This window comes from Melozone crissalis, unplaced genomic scaffold (assembly GCF_028551555.1).
Source record: "Melozone crissalis strain CALT ecotype California unplaced genomic scaffold, PUWL_Pcris_2 ptg000018l_1, whole genome shotgun sequence".
Lineage (NCBI taxonomy): Eukaryota > Metazoa > Chordata > Aves > Passeriformes > Passerellidae > Melozone > Melozone crissalis.
The window spans coordinates 34059294-34080118 of NW_026535796.1; the positions used below are offsets into that span (position 1 = coordinate 34059294).

A 20825-nucleotide genomic window follows, 5' to 3' on the forward strand; every position below is an offset into this window, starting at 1 on the left:
TCTGTCCTATCTGATGCTGCAGGAATGCATATGGAAAAAATATATCTCGGCTGACATTTCTCCTTTCCCCCAAGATGAGGTGCCGAGATTAAAGAAATATTGGGGTTGTATGCAAAAGTGTATAAAAAGTATTCTGCCTCTCTGAAAACAAAACAAGCAAACAAAAGAACAACAGCATGAGAAGATTAGTAATGAAGATACATGTGCAGTGTCCTGCCAAGCCAGGATGTTAGCTATTTCTGTAGGACAGCTTGGGCAGTTATATCCTATTCTGAACACAGCATTTCTGATCCCATGTTCCTGCTCAGTCTCAAATCTCTCCAACTGAATTCTCTATCTCTTGCTGAGGTACACATGAAGAGGACAAGGCTGGAAGTGCTGATGGCAAGACCTTGTAGATGATGAATAGTGTGAATCCTCAGTTGTGAAAAGAAATTAAATTGGTGAATGTTGTAAAGAAACAATGACTGACAAGTCAGGGGAAGGAAAACAAGGTAGGGTGGATGATGCCTCTCTGTGGTTTTAGGTGGGTCAGAGAGGTGACACTGTCACTTAGCTGGGTAGCGCTGCTCAGCCTGGTGGTTTTGTTAACTACTCTTAGAATGCTGTCTTTCCAAAGGAAAGGGAGCCTTTCTATCCTGAAATGCTGTAGGAGCAACAGCCCTGGATCATCCAGTACCTATGGCAGATCCAGCATGGTCCTCCAGCTGTGCAAAGCTTTGCTTCCCCAGAAGAGTTTGGCTGATGCAGCCGGGAAGAGGCCAATGTTAGAGAGAGAGAGGAAAGAAACAAACACGAATCAGTTATCAGGAAGGCCCCATTCTGTCACCTGCTCCATGATCCCCATCCAATATCAAGGTACTGGAACAGTGGGCACCATGGGTGTACCTGTGCTTCAGGCAATGTCCCATCCTGATGTCCCATTGATGGTAAGAAAACAAAACAGCCGGGAAGAGGTGCCTCAAACCCCTCTGCTTCCTCCTGGTTACTCTCCAGGCCAAGAGTCAAGGGAGTGGTGGAGCTGGGGCTGAGAGCCCTCTGCCCTTGTATGAGGGAGCCAGTGTTGTGTGGGGCGTGAGCCGGCCGGGCTGGGGGAGGGTGAGATGAGAAGGTTCTTGCCTCCCACGGGCCAGTGGAGTGACCCTGCAGCCCTGCCTGCCCCTGTGCCTTTGCTGCCCTGGGTGATGTGTGCTTGATGCTGGGGAGCACTGGATAGTCTCTCTGGTCCTTTGCCTCCTTTCTCGGGACTGAGGAGCGGAGGCTCCGCACAAATCGGGCTAGCTCGAGCACGGCTGCCCGGGACAGTGTCCAGGCGTGCGACCGAGGGAAGCAGAGAGTGTGCGAAGGGGCGCAATAGGAGGGCGGGGAAGACGCGCACCCGGGTCGGGGTGCGAGGTCCGGGGGCGCCGTGGTGCGGAGGGGTCAGGAGCTGCGGAGGGGTCAGGAGCTGCGGGAGCGTGCGGGGATGCCGGCTGCGAGGGCAGAGGGTGGCCGAGGGGTGGCGGGTGCGGAGTCCCGGGGTGCAGGACGCGGAGATGCCTGGCCGTGGGGTGCGGGATGTCGGGGTGCCCCGGCTGGTCCCACCCCTGCGCGGCGCTCCCCGCCCCGCGGCCCCGCTCCCCCGCCCTCCCTGACGTGTGGCGCTGGCAGCCCGGCCGGTTCCGCATTCCCGACCCCTCCCCGCAGCCCAGGGGCCGCTATATAACCGGGGCTGATGCAACCCACCCCGCCGCCTGCCACAGCCTGCGGGAGGCGCGCATCGGGGCGGCGGGCGGTGGCGGGCCGAGGCGCCCCGGCGGCGGCCGGCACCCACATCGGCACCCGGCGGGGCCCGGGGGTCGGGGCAGCGGCGGAGGCGGCGGGGCTGAGCCTGCAGCCCGCGCCCGGCCCCTACGGCCGGGCCCCGCGGGCACCCCGGCAGCGCGGTCGCCCTGCACGGTGGGTACGGGCGCGGGCGGGGGACGCGCCGGGCGGGCCGGGACTGCGGCAGGGCGGGCGGCGGCGCGGGGCTCCGCGGGGGTGGCGGACAGCGGCGGGGGCTGGAGCGGGGGCGGCCGGCGGAGCATCCCGTGTCCCGCGGCACGGGCAGGGTGCCGCTGTCCGGGCGGTCGGGCGCGCGGCGGAGATGCGGGGACACCCTGCGCGGGGGCGGGCACCGCCGCATGGGCGGCTCATGCCGGGCTGCTGCCCCCGCAACGCGCGGGCGCTGGAGGTGCCGGCTCGGGGCTGCTGCCGCACCGGGGGGCGGCGGGGGCGGCCTCCCCCGCTCCAAGAGCGCCGCTGCCTCCCTCCCTTCACCTGCCGGCCGGGCGCGCAGGTGAGGGGCGCGGGTCCCCGCCGCTGCCGGCCCCGCTGTCGCCAGCCGTGTCTCCTGCCCGGGAGGCCCGGGGAAGGAAAGGGGCCCTGGAGGTGCCCCCGCCGCGCGGTCCCAAGTCCGCTTTAGCAGTCAGGCATGGAGTTGAATGGAAGTTGCATTCTTTTGCACGCTCTGCTCCAGGAGGCACTTTTCTTTTTTCCATGGAAGGGAAATAGGTTTGAGAGCAAATTGGGGGAAAGGGAGAAATACCAGGGGAGCGAGAGCCACATTATGTTTCCATTTTCCTTTAATGAAGGCCCTGTGGAGGTGTATTTGAAAACACAGGGTCTCCTATGCCTTCAAGGAGGGTGAGAACACTGTGCTGGCTGGTTCCAGGGCCATATGCAGCGTATGGTGGCCAATGAAACAGGGCCTGGCTCGTTCTCTTGCTTGTCTTGGCAGCCTGCTCCATGGCTTGCATTACCAGCCCTGGAACACAACCACTGCCAAACTGTGAGTGTGTGTGCGTGTGTGTGTGCTTGGACTCCAAGAGCTCAGCAGAAGCAAATGCTTCTGCAGCTCAAACCAGGATTTTTTAGCTAGTTTTGGGAAAACTTGCAAAAAAATCTGTGTCTGGAGGCTCCCTTGACAGAGTATGCCCTGGGAATTTGTTGCTAAAAGCTTGTGTGAGGGCATCTGTGAATGGCAGTCTTTGGAATTCAGATTCTTAGTATTAGTCCTAGTGATTTAAAAATGCAAAATCTTGCCCATCTAGGGGATGAGTGTGTGGGTGCAGGAGCTGCCATCCACATCATTACTGCATGCAATCAGGATCATGCAGCAATTGGTTACCCCTGGTGTCTGGGGAATTAACAAAATCTGCTGAATTAGTGTGCAGGTTATTGCCTCTGCTTCCTCATTGAGATGCCTACGGATGCTTTCCCTGCATCTTCACAGAGGTCTCTGTGCTACATTCTTTGCCAAGGAAGAGTACATACGCCCTCAGACCTCTTGCCTCTTCCTGCCCTGTCCATCTGAGCAGTGTGTCCAACTGCTCAAGGAGCACTGAGCATCTGTTCTGTGGTCCCCTTCCCTGTGCTAGTGTTTGCTACTTCAGCTGCATTGCCTGGGCCAGGTTCTTGGCAGCATGCAGTGCCTTCAATGTGAAGCTGTAAGAGGCTCTTTTCACTGCAGTGGCTGTTCCTAGTGGGCCTGGCCCCAAGACCAAGGGAGGCAGAGCCATGGTGGGGTGTGGGACCCCTTGCCAGCATGTGTGTGTGTCCTGCAGTGCCATGCAGCAAGGAGGGGGCACTGCAAACCTGATGCCATCTGTCTTTGGCTGCATTTCTCAGTTGCTTGGACTGTCCAGAGTGTCAATCCAAACATTGCAGGCTATTTTAACATGCAGACAGAGAGCTGAAGGCACATACGGGCCTCTGAGCTGAGCAGTGCTGCTGCAAACTAGCCAGAGCTGGTCTTTATATGGATTAGAGGTCTTTGTGGATGACCCTGGTATTTAAGGCATAATTTTGAGGAGTTTGTAAGGGGTATGGGGGCTGTAATCTCTGAGGCTGTCCTTGGCCCCTGAGGGCAGAGTTTTGTGTTGGAGCAGGATTGTCTTCTTGAAGGTTCCAGCCCTGACCACATGTGGTTATGGAAGGTCCTTGGTGATTTCAACAAGTCAGTTGTTAGGCTGCAGCTCAAAGACTGAGGTTTTCTCAGACCAGGATATTCCTTCCTTCTGAAATCCCTTTGAGCTGCTTCAGGTACAAAAGGCTAACTTTTACTTTCTTGCTCTGCATTGCTGTCCAGTGGGTGGTGCAACCTCAAATAATTAATTGCAATCTTAGTAATACTGTGATAATTAATGACATTTTTTTGCAGTTATTGCACTAACTATGGCAGTAGGGGAGCCTTGCTGTGGTAGGTGCTGTACAAAACCCTGCTGTCACAGGTTGCTTGGAAGTCAGTCGCTGCATTGCAGTGGTGGGAGCAGCTAAACTGGAGTTTTTTGCTGCCCTGTGAAGGTATGGAGGAAAACGCTCAGGGAGGAAGGGCTGTGAGCTGACTGCTTTGCTAATGGCAAATAGAGATTATTTCTAAGGCTGAGGACTGGAGAACCAGCAGCCCCCCTCCTCACAAAAGGGACAAGAAGCCAAAGCATTAGACAGGCAGGTGTGGAGGCCTAATGGTGAGACAAGGCAGCTGGACAAGGGCTGCAAAAGGGCATTTCTGCCAAGGAGGTGCTGTCTGTTCTGGGCTGCCCCGTGTGCACATGTAGGAAGCTCTGAGCTTCCCTGATGGAAAAGAGGAGGGAGGGCAGCAGGGCTCTTTGCATTCCTGTTTTTAGAAAGCTTCTCATAGCCCTCTGTCTGTCAATGACTCGGATGATCCTCCTGCCAGCTAGAAGTGCAGGACTGAGCCAGAATGTTCCCACTCATGAAGCAGGTTTAGAATTCCACCTCCTGAGGAACAGTTCTTCATATCTTCTTCTTCTGTTCAGCGTTGTGGCCCCCCACTCACTCTGAACTAGGGGTGGGAGGTTACATGTATGGGTGTTCACAAGCCCTGCAACTCTTCACCACGTGGGGCTGCCTGTGGGAGGAAAGGAACAGCAGGAATGGCAGCTCAGAGTGTCTGTGGGAAGGGCACAGATGTCTTTGGACCTGCAATCCTAGAACCTGGTTGTAGGAGCTGTCTCTCCCTCCTGGGATGGCAATGGGGTGTGGGGGCACTACAGTGAGCAGTGAGGCACTGCAGTGTCCTGCATTCTGAGGTGGTGTGCTGTGCCTCAGTGCTCTTGATGGGCCATGATGTGAGCATGCCTTTACCTGGCCTTTCAGCAAGGGGGATTGCTGTGATGCCATAAAAAAGTAAGTCATGTTAGGTGCTCAGTAGAGAGAGACATACACGTTTTTATCCCAATTGGTGTCACTGCAGCTTTTCAGTATGCTCTAGGTGGTGGGTTCCTTGGCATCAACAGGTACAGCAACTGCATGAATGAATGCACCATGGCTGTTGTTAAAGTCCATGTTTGCCAGAGCTACTGCATGGGGACCTGAAAAGACTGGTTACCCCCAAAGGGCTTGTCTGCTGCTGTGTTCTGATGTTTGGCAAATAACTTTGATCACTGTGGTACTTGGCGCTGGCCCTGCAAGTTTCTGCTTTTAACAGTGCAGAGCAGAAGCAGCTAGCCAGAAGGTATGACTGTAAGGTGCTACTCAAAACATCTAGAGCAGATAGAATTGTGTGGCAATGGGAGAGTCTCATGTTTTAGATAGCAGAAGAAAGCCCTAGTTGCATGGGAAGGTACTTGTGGCACTGGGAATATGGGGTAGTGTCTTTCTGCCTTCATCTGTTCCCACTGGGTCCTGAACCTGGAAGTGGAAGAAGGTCTGTAGGCTTCAGACCATCAGCACTCTGCAGTCTTCTCAGAAGAGTCCAGATGGAAAAAAGCAAGTGGCTCAGAGCTTCAGAGAAAGAGTAGTAGCCAACTGCCCTGTCTTTGTTTAGGAAGTTACATTCTTGGTTCATGAGAGGTTGGTAATGTCAGGAAAGGGCTTTCCTATAAATCATCCTTTTGCTCACAGAAGAAACTAGATAGATTCAATGTATGACTTACAGACTGAAGTAGCTTGATAGCCAGGAGCTAAAAAAAAGTTTCAAAATGGCAGCAAAGCAGAGTAGAATCTAAGGAACTATATGCTGGCAGTGCTGCTTCTGATCTCCAGATCAGAATTGTTGTTCCCTGTTGGCCAGGAGCAGATGAAAGGCAGTTACTGTGACTCGGGTGCCCCAAGATGGCACACACAAATGGCAATGTCGTGCTAGATGCTAACACACTGATGAAGAGTTCAAAGATTGCTGGTGTGGGGCTCACAGACTCCAGCAGTGCTCTGATGCGTGGCAGTGACAAGTAATGGCAGGCACCCAGGGTGAGCCTGCTGAGAGAATAGCAGGCAGGCATGGCCTTCATTCTGCAGGCAGCCTGGAGAAGGGCTGGTAGGACAGACTATGCCCTAGTGCAGTGCTTAACATGGGCAGAAGAGAAACATGCTGGCAGGTACAGAGTGTCAGAATCTGCTGGCTGGCAGTATTACATGCTAGACTGGCTCTCTGAGCATCAGAAGGGTACTTGGATCAACCATTATAAATGTCAGCACATGTGAAATAGCTTATGTTGGAAGAAACTGTGATTGTATTATAGACAGCAAAACTGATAATAGGGCTGCAAATAGCCCTCACTCTCACCAAGGAAGCTGACACCAGAGATAAGGCAGTAATAGCAAGTTAAATTGAAGTGTGACTGTCAGAGCCTGTTTTGGGATGTCATGGTCATCTCTGCAGGATGATGCTCGTGGTGCAACAGTAGCAGCTGCATTTGGTTTATAAAGAAACTAACAACACCTCTGGATACATAGGATGATGGATACAAACTGAGGCAGTCTATGTGCAGGGAATTGAATGCATGATTTCAACACAGGTAGGCATTCCTGTGCCAGTTTTAGTCTGGGTAAGAATAGCAGTGAAGAGGTGGCAGGAAGGGTGTGAATACAGGCTAGCAAGTGGAGCACAAGCCCCTGGGTTATACAAATTATGCCTACACATGTTAGATTTATGCTGTAACTGCTGTGCAAACATCAGCTGCTCAAAAAAAAACAACAAACACAAACCCAAACAAAGAGTCCCCTGAAAAAGCAGCAACCAAATCAGTATAGGAAGAGGAAAAACCCAACCCATTTGAAAAAAAAAAAAAAAAGCCCAAGAACATGAAGATTAGAACTGCAGGAGAAAGAATAGAAAGGTATGTGGGGGCAGGGTCACTGAGGAAGCTGAGCAACTGTATGGGACAGAAACAACTTGGTAAAGCTTCTTCCTTCTAGGCTGTGGTTTCCAGAAGATAACAGACTCTGGCAGTAGGAGAAGAACTAAGAGTAATGGGTGCTGCCTTTTAGAAATATTAAATCAACCATGTCACAGACTGCTGACCATAGGGACATAATTGGGGAACAAAGCACGCAAACACTTGAAACTGGTGGGAAAGATGCAGCAAAACCAAGGTGAGCAAAGAAAGCTGTACTGCTGTCAGCTTTTTGAGTATGAGACTGCTGATAAAATAACTGAGTTTGATTGAAGCCACAGGAAGAACAGTGCCAAAGCAAGGATGCAAAAGTTGCTGCAATTATCAGGAGGGTTTACAGACATTTCGGCAAGAGGTCGAGTCTTGTGTTACAGCATTTTAACCAGAATAAGGGAGTGTAGAGGCAAAGCTAAGGAAATAAAAACGAATTTTGACCTGTCAAATCATGTGTTGACCAGATTTTTGCTGCAAAGATGGTTGCTGAACAGAGCAATAAATGGTATAAAGTACTCATCATTGAACTGAAGTTGTAAGAAAGCCTTCTCTGTCTCCTAATTCCCTCTGGAGCATCTTGATGTCATGGCACTAAATGATGAATAGTGTTGGTGCAGAAGGCAGAGTAATGGTGAATGTAAACTCGAGAAGCTGGTGTCATGCTGATCCAATGGTCTTGTGCAAGATTGCACATTCTCTTTCCCCTTGATGTGTTGCTATTGGCTTCATTATGTGCAAAAGCATTGCTGATAAAATGCATACAAAGGAATTGTGTGGTTCAATGTAGGACACCAGAAAGCTAGGTTGTACTGAAGACATGACATTTCCAAGCTCATGTAAGGAGATGTTGAAAGATCACCTGGCATTGAGGGAAAAAGGCTGTGTTATTTATCAGTTCTGAAAAGAAAAAAATATAATAGGAATCCCATCTAAAGCACTGTGTTAGAAAGTGAATGAATACAGAGGTGAGTTGGTTCATGTGCCTTAGAAATAGCAAATGCTGCAAGGGAATATCCAGAAACGAATTAAAATTGGCACCAGCTGTATTCACCCCATCCAGCCAGATGTGGCTGTTGAAGAGCTGCAACTTGAAGGTCAAACTGAGATCCTGAACTTTAAAGTTCTGCCCTTCCATGTGAACATGGTACCAGTATGCTGGAGCTATGGGTAGGCATGTCCATGTCTGCCAGGATAACAGCTTTGGGAGGAAGACTGAAGTGTTAAATAGAATTCCATACTCTGGCTTTTTCACATGATCAGAGTACAACTTACCTCTGTCACTCACCAGAAAAGGATGGGAAAGTATCTGGGACCTGGGGTGAAAAGAAAGTTGTGCTTACATTAGGAAGAAGCAAAGGAATGGAACAAACTTGGAGTTTGTTTGTGTCCTTCCAATCAGCAGGAGTGACAGTGCCTGGGCCTGAGGGCCCTCAAGAACTGGGGAGATGATCTGTTACTGCACCCAGCTCTGCAGAGAGGGATGGCACCTCTCCTCATTCCTTTTTATTTCCATGGTTATAGCCCTGCTGGGAATGGTGTTACATTCTTCTCCAAGGCCTAACTCAGCTTGACTCTTGGCAGTTCTCAATGTCCTCCTGAGCTTTCTGGCCCATGAGCAAGCTCTCACCTGTAGAAGACACTTTTCTCCCTTTCTGTCTAGTTCTCAGCTCATCTTAATATGCAGGTTTATGGTTATTCAGAAGGCTTCTGGCACTTTGGTTTGATGAGCTTAAAATTTAGTTTACACTGATGCAGGTGTGATGTGGGCTTTGCCACTGCAGTCCCTGGATCCAGGATAAATTTTTAGAGCATATTGGATACTGGGCCAGCCCCTTCACTCTGACCTGTGTTGTGTGTTACACTGGTACAGAGGCTATTTCAAGGCATATCAAGCTACTAGATCAAAGCTGCAGAAGGAGAAGATGTGCTGGAAAAATCAGTGCTTTCTCAAATCCTTAGCCGCTTGTCCCCAGGGACCTGCCCCAGGCTCAGGAGTGCATGAGGAGGGTGCTGAGTGGTCAGGTTGGCCCACAGTCTGAAGCATGGATTTCTCCTTGCTCCTTATTTCATACATCGCAGTAACCCCATATTCAGTCTGCCTGAGGACCTGGACTGTCTAACCTGGGTGCTGTCAACTGCATGTCATGATGGAAGAAAGTGAAGCACAGCATGGCCAGCCAGTCAAGGGAGGGGATTGTCCTGCTCTGCTCCACACACATGAGGCCTCACCTTGAATGCTGTGAGCAGTTTTGGGCACCACAATAGAGAAAAGAGATGAAGCCATGAGAGGGCATCCAAAGGAGGGCCATGAGGATGGTGAAGGGCCTGGAGGGGAAACTGTGTGAGGAGTGGCTGAGGGCATTGGGTCTGTTCAGTCTGCAGAAGAAGAGACTGAGGGGAGACCTCACTGCAGTCTACAACTTCCTTGTGAGGGGAAGAGCAGGGGCAGGTACTCTTGTGACAGAACTCGAGGAAGTGGCATGAAGCTGAGGCAGGGGAGGTTTAGATTGGATATCAGAAAAAGGTTTTTCATCCAGAGGGTGGTTGGGTGCTAGAACAGATTCCCCAAGGAAGAGGTCACAGAACCAAGCCTAACAGAGTTCAGTAAGTGTCTGGATGACAGTCTAAGGCACATGGTGTGACTCTTGGGCTATCCTGTGCAGTGTCAGGAGCTGGACTCGATGATCTAGGTCCCTCCAACTCAGCATATTCTGTCATTCTATGAATAAATTAAAGCCAAGTCCCCCAAGTCCAGAATGGATTTTGGTGTCCAGTGCTGGGTTCAAGTCAATTCCCATCCTGAAGCCTGTGAAAGGGTGGGTCAGGGCCCCAAATCAGTCTGTGAGAAACTTCAAATGGATGCTCATATACTTTTGCTATTGATTATTTTTCTATTTTATTCTTTAAATTTTGACATAAGCTGTTCAAGCTGGGGATGGACATCTGTGGGGTTGCTGGCTTGGGCTGTGCTGCTGTTGGCAGGTGTCTTCCCCAGTGCCACAGCATGTCACCTGGGTGGCAGCATCAGGGAAATGGCAGGCTCTGCAGTGTATGCAGCTATCCCAAAATGGTAGACTGGGTTTAACCCCATACAGCTCTGTCTTGTGGCAGGGGCTCCTGGGAAGAACCTCTGGATTCACCTCCCCTTTGTCATCCACCTCATTGACCAGGTGCCTTCCTGCTGGAGAGGGATGATCGCTGAGGAAGGTGGCAGGGATTTAGCCACACTCCCTAAATAACTTGTGTTTTCCTGTCTGGAGTGCAGCCTAAGGGTGTGCTGATACTTATTTCTGGAGCAGTGGAGCATCTCAGCCCTGTGTAGGTCTGAAAAGAAAGGGGAGGGAGGTAGCCTGCAGCTTCAGAGCCCAGCTGCATTGGGCACCTCCGGGCACCTTACAAGATGTTGGTGCAGATTCCAGTACAAGATTCTACTGCAGATGTGGAGTTGCATTTTTCTAGTTCAGAGATCTCTGTGGAAGAATGAATACTTTGCATCAGCTTAGGTCCTTGAAGTCTCAAGGAGTTGACTTGTAGTCTTATTTGAGGTCAAGTATCATTATCAAGTATTTTCTCTTTCTTTTCTGTCCCCAAATGGGCAGGAGTCTATTTCATCAGAGAATATCTCTTCTCTTGGGAAGTTACTTGTCTGTCTTTCCTGTCTTCTCTTCAGCCTGTAATGACCTTATGCAGATCACCTCCTCCCTGCCCAGCTTCCTCTCCCCACAGCAGTGCTCCCAGCATTGCTGAACACTGCCTTGCTCTTCCCTTTCTGTTTCCTAAAGGATGACTGGAGCAGAGGGCTTGATTCCTCTTTATGGTTTCTGTCTTGCTTCATCTGCTTTCCCTGCTCTTTCCCAAGTCTTCTTGGTCACAGCTGAGCAAACCCCGCCAGGGGACATCTCATGCTGACACCTGGACCTCTTCATTGGCAGATTAGACTGTTTGACAGCTCTCAGCTCATTGCAGGTTGTAGACACTCTCTGCTGCAAATCATTCTGTCACACCAATACAGCTTGCACAGCACCCGTGCTGGATGCTGTGGAGCTTGCATTAGCCTCTCTGCCCTTGACTAGCCTCTATGCTTGTTTTTCCTTTCCTTCTGCTGCTTATCTCTGGTTCCTTCACATTAACAAATATATTAAAAAATCTCATGGGAAAAGGGATGTGCCGGTGCCAAGAAATCCTTAACTTCTCTGTTTGTCATGATTAACCCTGTTCAGCCTGCATCCACTGAGGCCACCTGAGCAGGGCAGTTGGACCAGGCAATCTCCAGAGATTCCTCCCAGCCTCAGCTGTTCTGTGATTCTGTGATCCAGCAGTTCTGTCTCACATGCAGCTTTACCCAAGTCTTCAGCCTGGTACTGACATAGATTTGTCACCCCAGGATGGCAAATGCTGAGCAGCTGTGGCAGCTGCTTGGCTACTTGTGTGTGTGTGTGTGTGGCTACTTGTGTGTGTGTGTGTGAGTCTGCATGGCTCCACTGTCTGGGCTAAAAGTCTGTTTCTCCTGTTACCTGGTCCCTCAGCCGGTGAGAGTGGGTGCTTTGGAAAGAGCAGGGCAAGTGCCTGTTGTCCCTCATTTAATGCTCCTCCTTTCTCTGACACTTGGTGCTGTGAGAGCCTCCATGAGTTTCCTCAGCTGTTTGTTGAATCCTGCCTTCTGACTGGCTCTTGTGGTTGCAGGAAGCTGCTCACTGGGATTTTGAGTCCACTCCTTTAGTCTGTTTCTCTCTTGACATTGCTGGTCCTTTTCCCTGCTGTGTTGGTGCCTCCTGCTCAGGGGCAGAACGGGGTGGGTGCCAGGAGGCTCCTACAGTGTGCTGGGACTTCTCTGGATGGGCAGAGCAAGGAGAGCAGTGCACACACACTGGGACATGTGTTGAGAAGAGGGGCAAATGGCAGCTGTGTGGACAGCAGTGAATGTTGTAAGTAGGTAACCTGTGAGTGTCCCAGGCCAGTTACACAGCAGGGATGTACCTGCATTGCAGCCAACAACCATCTGCTCCAATGGCTTTTGGACTGATGTAACAGCTCCAGCTCTATGGACTTCCCATTTTAGGTTTAATTTTATTATATCTTTGCTTCTTGTTCTTAATAGTTACTGATAACTCTTTTTCACCTCCCTATAAGTGACTTGCTGAAGTTTGCCTTGATCCTATTCTCACTTTTTTTCTTTCATGACAGAAGAGGACTTTTGAACCTTGCACCATTTCCCTTCCCCTCCAGCCTTTGTTTCCTCATGTGTATGCTGAGAGATGTTTGTACAGTGCCGGGTATTTTTTCTTGCAGTTTTATCTGTGGTCTTTGTGTGCTGTGTTCCAGCCCTGACCAGTGGCTGAGCCTGCCTGGAGGGAATCCAGCCTAGGGCATATTATGGGCCTATTTGTGCCATTTTCTTCTTGTACTAATAATCTACACATTCATTAATCAAAATTCGGCTAAAAGCAAACCTTGATCTGCTGTTCTCCAGAGAAAGGTGTCCATGGGATCACATCACTGTCATTGCAGCCAGCTCCTGTTCTTCTGGTGCTTTGCCTCTCAGGTGTCTTCCCTTCCTGATCTACACCCCAGCAGCCTATTCTTCCTGGCAGGATTCATATATTTTGTTTTCTATAATACAGATTCTGCTTATTCTCTGCCTTTGCCCTTCCTGAGGGAGAATGTCTGCCTTGATTCGTACCCCTGTATGTGACGGGACTGTAGGGTGAGTTAGTCCTGAGCTGTGTCACGAGGCCCTGTCACTGGTTGTAACGGGATGTGTCTGTGCCCCTGCAGCCCAGGAAGCCGTGTCCCCTGCTATGATGCCAGGGCAGATCCCCGACCCGTCGCTGACGGCCGGAGCGCTGCCTGGGCTGGGCCCGCTCACGGGGCTGCCGGGCGCGGCCCTGACCGCCGAGGAGCTCAAGTGCGCCGACATCCGCAACATCGGCGCCATGATCTCGCCGCTCCAGTTCCTGGAGGTGAAGCTTGGCAAGAGACCCCAGCCTGTCAAAAGTGAGGTGAGTATTGGGGGCTGCTGGCTGCAGGTGGCCCTGCAGGGCTGGTGTCTGCGTTTGCCTGGGTTTCCCTCCTGCCTGTGCCTGGCTGTGCTAGCAGTGGCCAGCAGTGTGTTTTATAAGCTCCCTGTTTGGTGATGTGCATGCATGTTGGCAGCTGCTCCACTAGCTGCCTCTTCTCCCTGCCTGATTTCCTGTCCCTGGCTGGCAGTGGTGGCCTCAGCATCCCAGACCTGGTCCAGTGCAGCAACTGGCAGCCATCTGAACTCAAACCCTGCATGTGGAGTGGGGTCTGCTGCAGCCAACATGTCCCTAGGCTGGGCCAAGCACCCAGAGTAGAAGTCACACAGCCTGTCACCCATGTCAACAAGCCATTGGTGCTTCTGGTGTTGGTGTTGCCTTTCCAATGGGAATGGGGTGTGTGGAGCAGTGCTCAGCCTGTGCTGCAGGTGCTGCTGGCTTAGAGCTGCCCTAGCCCCATTGCTTGGGGTGGGCCCTGGCTTCACCTCGAATTTCCTGGGGTGGGGAAGGTGGGTAGTTTCTGCTTGGTACCACAGGCTGCCATGTCAGAACCAGGCTGAAGGGACCAGGGAGATGCTTGGACAGTGTTTTCCTTATGTCCCATGTGCTGGTTGTCCACTCTTTGACTCTGGCTGAGCTGGTGGTGAGTGTTTGCACCTCCCACTGCCTGCAGATGGAGCTGGGAACGCATAATTCCAGAGGTCCCACGGTGGCGAGGGTGCTGGCTGCTGTTAGAAGGTCCAATGAACAGCCTTCTGAACGGAGCATTTGCTCTGGGTGAGGTTACCTCAGATGGTGCCATACGAGGATGGGGTGATGTGTGTTCTCTGGCAGTATGAGCATGGAGGTGCTGGATGATGTGAAAAGCTGCCTGTGATGAGCTGTGAGCTGAAAGGAGTAAAATAGGAGTTCCAGGGGGCAACCTGCTCTCCAAATGGTGCTGACACTTGATTTAGCCCAATTTTTTAGCAGAAGCTCAGCAGCAGCACCTGTGCAGAGCATCCCTGTTCTTTCCCCCCAGCCATTTGAGGTGGACTCCTGTGGGTGGAACTGGTATGATGTAGCTCATCTGAGCACCTTGCACAGCAGCTCTGTGCCCAAGAGAGTGTCCAGTCAGCTTGTGCAGCCTGGAGGTTGCCTGGGAAGGACTGGACAGCCCTGCAGTGGGAAGAGCTGAGGCTAGGATACTGTGGGAGGCCATTGTGAGGCCCTGGGCATGCTGATGGCTTTTGTTCCTCTATGGGCAAAGCAGTCACAGATTTGCAGCTGAAGCCAAATTCTCTTCCAAGCTCTTGGCCTGGGTGTTAATGCACCAAATGGTCTGCAGTGCCTGCCTTGCTTCATGGGTAGGGGAAGAAAGAGGGTGACTCTGTGGCTATGCTGTTTTTCCAGGCCCAGCTCCTTTCCTGGGGCATTTTGGGCACCTCTGAGCTGGCTCTGCAACTGCTGCTTTTGCTTTTTGTAGTATGGGTATGTGATGTCACTGGCATCTGTGTGACAGGGACAGGGTAGTTCTGCCCCGCAGCAGGTACTGAAATTGCTGAGTGTCCTCTGAGCCAGCTGTTGAGGCAGCATGTGGAGGAAAGCTAAGAGAAAACCCACTGCCAGCCCTTGCTCAGCTACCTTCCATGCAGCTGGTTCCTCCCCTGCATGGCCCATGAAGCTGAGGAGTTGAAGGCAGCAAATGGAGCTGCCCTTGGCAAGGCTTTGCAGCAAAAGCCCGAGGGAGCTGTAGCAGTAGCTGCTTATCCCATGAGTAGCCAAGGAGCTGCGCACGCATGGTTTTGCAATGCAGCCTGCAGCTGCTTTCCTCCTGCAGGGTGCTGGAGCCCAGGAATGCTGGGTGCTGGTGTGCCACTGTGTGGTGCCTGGCAGTACAGGCTGCCTGCCATGAGCCTGGCCAAGGCAGCTCTCTCTGCCCTGCTGGGGCACCAGCATCTCCTGGCATTGGGGTCTTTGTGCCTGGGGACACACACAAAACCCACCCAGCGTGTGTTGGGGGCCAGCTTCTCTGCAGGGTGATGTACAGCCCCACTGGGAAAGCTGCTCTCCTCTTGGGCAGGTGTACACAGATGCTGCTGGGCTCTTCCACCACTGAATCCCACCTGGGGTGCTCCTCTGGGACTGAGCCCTGCCCCTCAGGCAGATGATCCCCTCAGGCTCTGAGGCTGCTGACTGAAGCAGTTCAGGAGGCATCCCCACAGGGACTTCTACCCACAGGGATCCATCTCCTGGAGATCAGCTGCTGGGATGTGCTGTTGGGTGACACATCATCACTGTCCCATGTGCCTCTGAATAATGTCCTAACCCTCAGCACTAGGGCCGTGTCACCTTTTTGAACAAATCAAGCAGAAGCAGATGGGGAAAATTTGCTGTCTGGAAAAGAGAACTTCTCTGCACTGAGAATTTGTGGATTCCTCATACCTGGAAGTGTTCAAGACCAGCTGGATGGGGCTTTTAGCAACTGCTGTACTGGAAGGTGTCCCTGCCTGTGGCAAGGTGGTTGACACTAGATGATCTTTAAGATCTCATCCAAACCTTTGTATTTTCTATGAAACTACAGGAGCTGTGCTCAAAAAGCAGAGCCAAGGGTTCAAACTTCTTCTGTCTGTGTTGAGCCACCTTCCTTGGGCATCTGTATTCCATCTAAAGGACACAGACCTTTGCTGGGCCCTCTGTGGGGTGGAGGCAGGGTCAGAGACAGGTCATTTATTCTGTAATTCTTGTTGAATGGACCAAGAGGGCATGGAAATGTCAGGCAGTTTTCAGGGCTGGTGCAGTTGCTGGTTGCTCTTCCAGTTGCTGTTAGGCCCCAAGACGTACTTCTGACGCCAAGTTTGGGGGTGTATTTTGAGCTTTGGAACTGTGAGCACAAGAGACCTCTATGCACCCTCCTAGTAATCCTGGAACTAACAGACCAGGAAGCTGTCTTAGGGGTAGATGAGTAGTTGGTAAATGTGCAGAGGGCAATTGCATCTACCCTGATGTCCATCTCCTCTTCATTTCTGTCAGGAACTTTTATAAGACCCGGAAGTGGAATGTAGACTTAGTGCCTTCCAGATTGCTTCTGCTGACCTGTCACATCTAATTTATGTGGGTGCAGTGTGAGCTGTCCATTTCTGACTGGACTTGGGGGTATCAGTGCAGTTCCCATTGCAGCTCTCCCAGGTGTGGAACATTGGTGCCCCAGGACACTACGTGGCACCCTGGCATTATGGAAGTCTGTGCATAGCTTGTGCTGGCTTTGCTTAATATTCTCACCCCAGCTGAAATAGCAACTGTGGTATAGTGCTTGCAAAGCAAGGTAGAAAAGATGCAAAGCTGTTAGTGGTGTAAAGCTCAGACAGTGCCTTCTACAGCGTGCTGTGTGCTGTGTATTGGATATGCAGCTTGCTTAAGCCACCCCTTCACCCTGCCTCTGCTGAGCCCACATTTCGTCCAGTCCTTGTTTGTGCATCACGCTGGGATGTTTGGATTAGTGGGTTTTGGAGTTGGTGACTGTTAGCAGTGTGCACAGTCTACTGTGGAGGATGGCCCCTGCAGCCTTCATTGCCATCAGGCACTGCTGGTGTGTCTGCATGTGGGGTGTTCCTGTGGTATCATGGATAATAATGAGGCGGTTCAGTCTGACACCTCAAATTTCAGAGACCCAGGACAAATGTGGATGAAGGCACTGGGGACCTTTTCTTCTCTATCCATGCTGGAAAGTATAACCTGACTTTGCAGGGCTTTCCAGCACTCAGATTTTTCTTGAAGAAGCTAGTTTGGGTACCTGGATGTAGGCATGCCATAGGCCATTTACACAGGCTTTGCAGCATATATCAGCAAATGCTTTGATTATGGTTTTCTGACTCCTAGGGCCTATTGGCTTGGCCTGTGTGGTTTGAGTCAAAGAGCACAGAGAACTGAGTCATGGCAAACAGTGGAGGTACTGCTGTGTCCTGCCCCCTCACAGGGGGTGCAGGACCTGTCCCCACCTTACTGTGCTGGCCCTGTGACTCAGACAGTCCCAGATACTGGAATGGGGCAGGCCCAGCTGGGGTATGTTCTCGGTTTTTCTGCCTCTTGTCCTTGGCTCTGTGTGCGATGCTTTCAATGTCTGTGCTCACAGAGCTGTGCCTGTAGATGTCTGTGTGACAAACCACCCTTGTAGAAACAAGGAGGGGGCTCTATTCTCTGTCTCTTCCCTCTCTCAGGGAGGGAGCAGCCCTGTGAAGGGCTGTCTGTCCCCTACCAGCCATGTTCTCAGCTGTAGGTACAGGTGTCCCTCTCTGTGTTCCCACAAAGTGGAGGTAGAGGCTGTAGCAGCAGCATACCTGGTTCCATGAGGATTGAGTAGTGTTGCTGGTGGCCCCTGACCAGGTGGCTGCCACATTGCCCTGCCATGGCTGGGGCTGCCACGTGCTCACCCCTACCTCCTGCCCCAGCCCACATCTGCTGGCTCTGATCTGGGTTTCTCTGTCTTGTTATAGCTGGATGAGGAAGAAGAGAGGAGGAAAAGGCGCCGGGAGAAAAACAAAGTAGCGGCAGCACGATGTCGTAACAAGAAGAAGGAGAGGACGGAGTTCCTGCAGCGGGTGGGTGCCCCACTCTGTCCCAGGGCACAGCAGGGGCCTCCCTAGAACAGTGCTCCAGCTGCAGGAAGCATTGCCTCCTGAGCTTCCCCTCTGCCACCCCTTGCTCCAGTGCCGTTGTCTGGGAAAATACAGCCCCTGCTTTTGGTGAGGCTGTGAAGGTGGTGGCCATGTACATGCCCAGGCAGGGCTTACCCCTGGTATCAGGGCTGGAGAGGGCTAGAGGTTGGCTCTGGGCTTGTGGTGAGAGAGGAAGAATAATGGCTCTGCCTCAGTGCTGGAGCAGGAACACCCATATGAGTGTGGCACAGGACAGGGGCTGGCAGTGTGCTGGCCCCTTGACCAAAGTCCTAAAGATTTTCCCACTCAGAGGCCAGATGCTCACTCCACCTCTAGCCCCAGGGCAGAAAAACTGTCACAGCACCTTGCTGTTTTTCTGCAAACAGTGGTGAGACATGGGCAGATGACACAACTTGGAAGGAGTAATTTCACAAGGGCAGATGCTTACAGATGGGCTGGGTGAAAACTTAAGCATGGGTTTGTCCCCAGACACCTTACCAGAGCACGGAAAGCAGCCGGGCACAGGTTTTGCTGGGGGGCGGCGGAGACCTGCCCCAGGGGGTGGCTGTGTGTTTCTGTGTGATAGCACAAAGTGCCAAGCACGAGGCAGCAAGGCTGGGGATGAACTGCCTGGAGGGTTGTGATGCCTTGGCAGGTCTTCAGCCTGCTCCCCTGCTGCAGGGGCTGAGGGACAGCACCGAGCAGAGGTGGCATGTTGGCCAAATTGTTTCTTGTGTCTTGTCCTGCTAGATAAAGTCACATGCGGTTGTGTTCCTGTCCTGCTAGGAGTCTGAGCGTCTAGAGCTCATGAATGCTGAGCTGAAGGCCCAGATAGAAGAGCTGAAACAGGAGAGGCAGCAGCTCATCCTGATGCTGAACCGGCACCGTCCCACCTGCATCGTGCGGACAGACAGCATCAAGACGCCTGAGAGCGAAGCCAACCCACTGCTGGAGCAGCTAGAGAAGAAGTGAAGGTGGCACAGGGCCACGAGGAGGAGACAGTGGCACAGGGTCTTCCAGGGTCTCTAATGTATGTACTGTATGAAGAACTGTGCACCCAGGCCTGGTGCAGCCAGGACCCAGTGGACTTCCTTGGGAACTATGGACCAAACATGGGAACAGAGAAGATCAGGAACCTGCCAACCATGTACTCTGAGGCTGAACCTGGGAGCAGGGCTGGTGGTGCCAGTGAGGGCAGCCTCCCTGTGATACTTCATCACAGCCCTTCAGCCTGCTCTCAGCCCTGGGACCCACAAAGCCACAGCGTGTCCTGCAAGGAGCAGGCAGCCTGTGGGTAGCAGGGGCTGCGGGCTGGGGAGTGGCAGCTGGGCAGTGCCCACCAGCACCCTGCCCAGAGGCTGCTGCTGCTCCTGCCACGCTCCAGAGGGAAACCCAAACCCAAGAACCACAAACACTTGATGCAGCCCCATCTGGTGGGCAGGCCTGTCGGGGCTCGGTGGCGCAGGCGCCCCCCACAAGCACACTCAGTATAATGTTTACAGCCCAGCTGTCCGTGTCGGCCGTGCTTTTGAATGCACATTTTTACACTTTTTTAAAGTATTTTTTACAAAGTTTTTATACAGTGATCTCTATATGGATTTATATAATCACTAGATGTGATCCCATAGAAATGTATGTTATAATGGTCTGTTTGTTACAAACACATATGCCACAGTTATCTCCATTGTGTTACTTGTCTGGTAGCACCCAGCTCCTTTCCTGGCATGCTGGGAAGGGGGTGCAAGCTGCCCTCTGCAGTGGTGTCGCTGCCCTCTCCATCCATGTATGTCCTTCATAATACTCAGTTCTGTATCTCTCAGTAAATGTTACCTTTGCGTACGCTGTCCTCCTGTGGCTCTGTTTAGCTCAGCACTGCTGCAGCAGTGGGTTCCTGGCTGAGTGGCACAGTGGAGCAGATCCCAGAGCTGGTTTGATGATTGTGTTAGCAGCTGTGGGCCAGGAGAATTCATCCTAGAAAGCTGGCAACCTGGGAGGCAGCTCTGACTATTGTCAAGCAAGAAGTGGCTCAGTGCTGCACCAAAGAGGGTAGGTAGGCATGGCTTGCCACTTGGAAAGGTGGAGGGAGACCATGTCATCCTTAACTGGTCCTTTGTGTTTCAGTCCAAAATACAGCAGTCTGAATTCATTTCAGGGATGAGAAAGAGACAGGGGAGCTGTCACAATGTCCTTGTGCTGGTGTTCCCTTTATGTGCCTTTGTGCTTCCTTCTGCCCAGACTGCGGAGTTCATGGCAAAGATCTGACCCATTCCTCAGCTGCTGTCAGGAGCCAATCTTCATTCTTTGAAAAATGTGATACCTCTGCCTTTCATTAAGCTCTGCTGAAAAGATGGGCCTCCTTGTCTTTTCTCTTTATTTCCCTCTGCAAAGTGTACATGGTAATAATTTCCCTCTTTGGTGGTCAGTGGGAGCTCCTTGGGGGTACCAGATGATCCAGGCATCTTGTCCACAGGCATCTTGTACTTTTTGCTCACCTGGATAGCCTGTGTGCTCATCTCCACTCCACTGGCAGTGCTGTGGGTGCAGGTGATGGCCTTTCTCTGATGAATAGCCACATTGCAGTAAAAATTTCTTCTATGGAAACAGCTGGCTTGGAAGAGAAATAAAAGGTGCCCTTTGAAACCCAGCATGCTAGAAGCAGCTAGCAAAGGTAGCAGCAGAAGAGTGATGTATCTACATCAGTTTAATGCTCAGCTATTCCAGCCAAGGCTTGGGCGGGAACTGAATCCTAGCAAGGCCCGGGGTTGGAATGAGATTATCTTTAAGGTCCTTCCTAACCCAGTCCACTCCCTGATTCTGCCACCCAAACAACCTTATGCTCTATTGCAGTCAGTACCAAGGCGTTTGACACTCAAAGTTTAGGGCATTTATTTTTCAGGTAACTTGTTTGGGCTGTAAAACAACAAAGTTAAAGCAGACGGTTTGGGCCTCTTCCCGTTTGTGCCACAGCCTGTGACTATTGAACGGAAAAGGTTCAATCTCTGTGCAGTGCAAAGTTCCATCTC

General features: G+C 51.9%; 1 protein-coding gene across 1 annotated transcript; it reads left to right on the forward strand.

The window, feature by feature from the left end:
- The first annotated feature begins 1879 nt into the window (after nt 1-1879).
- On the forward strand, nt 1880-19641 carry JDP2 (Jun dimerization protein 2). The gene is made up of 4 exons (XM_054275885.1): nt 1880-1938; nt 12927-13150; nt 17641-17745; nt 18589-19641. Exons 2-4 carry the CDS (start codon nt 12950-12952, stop codon nt 18772-18774), a joined length of 492 nt encoding a protein of 163 aa, XP_054131860.1. The 5' UTR covers nt 1880-1938; nt 12927-12949; the 3' UTR covers nt 18775-19641.
- Nucleotides 19642-20825: the final 1184 nt, after the last annotated feature.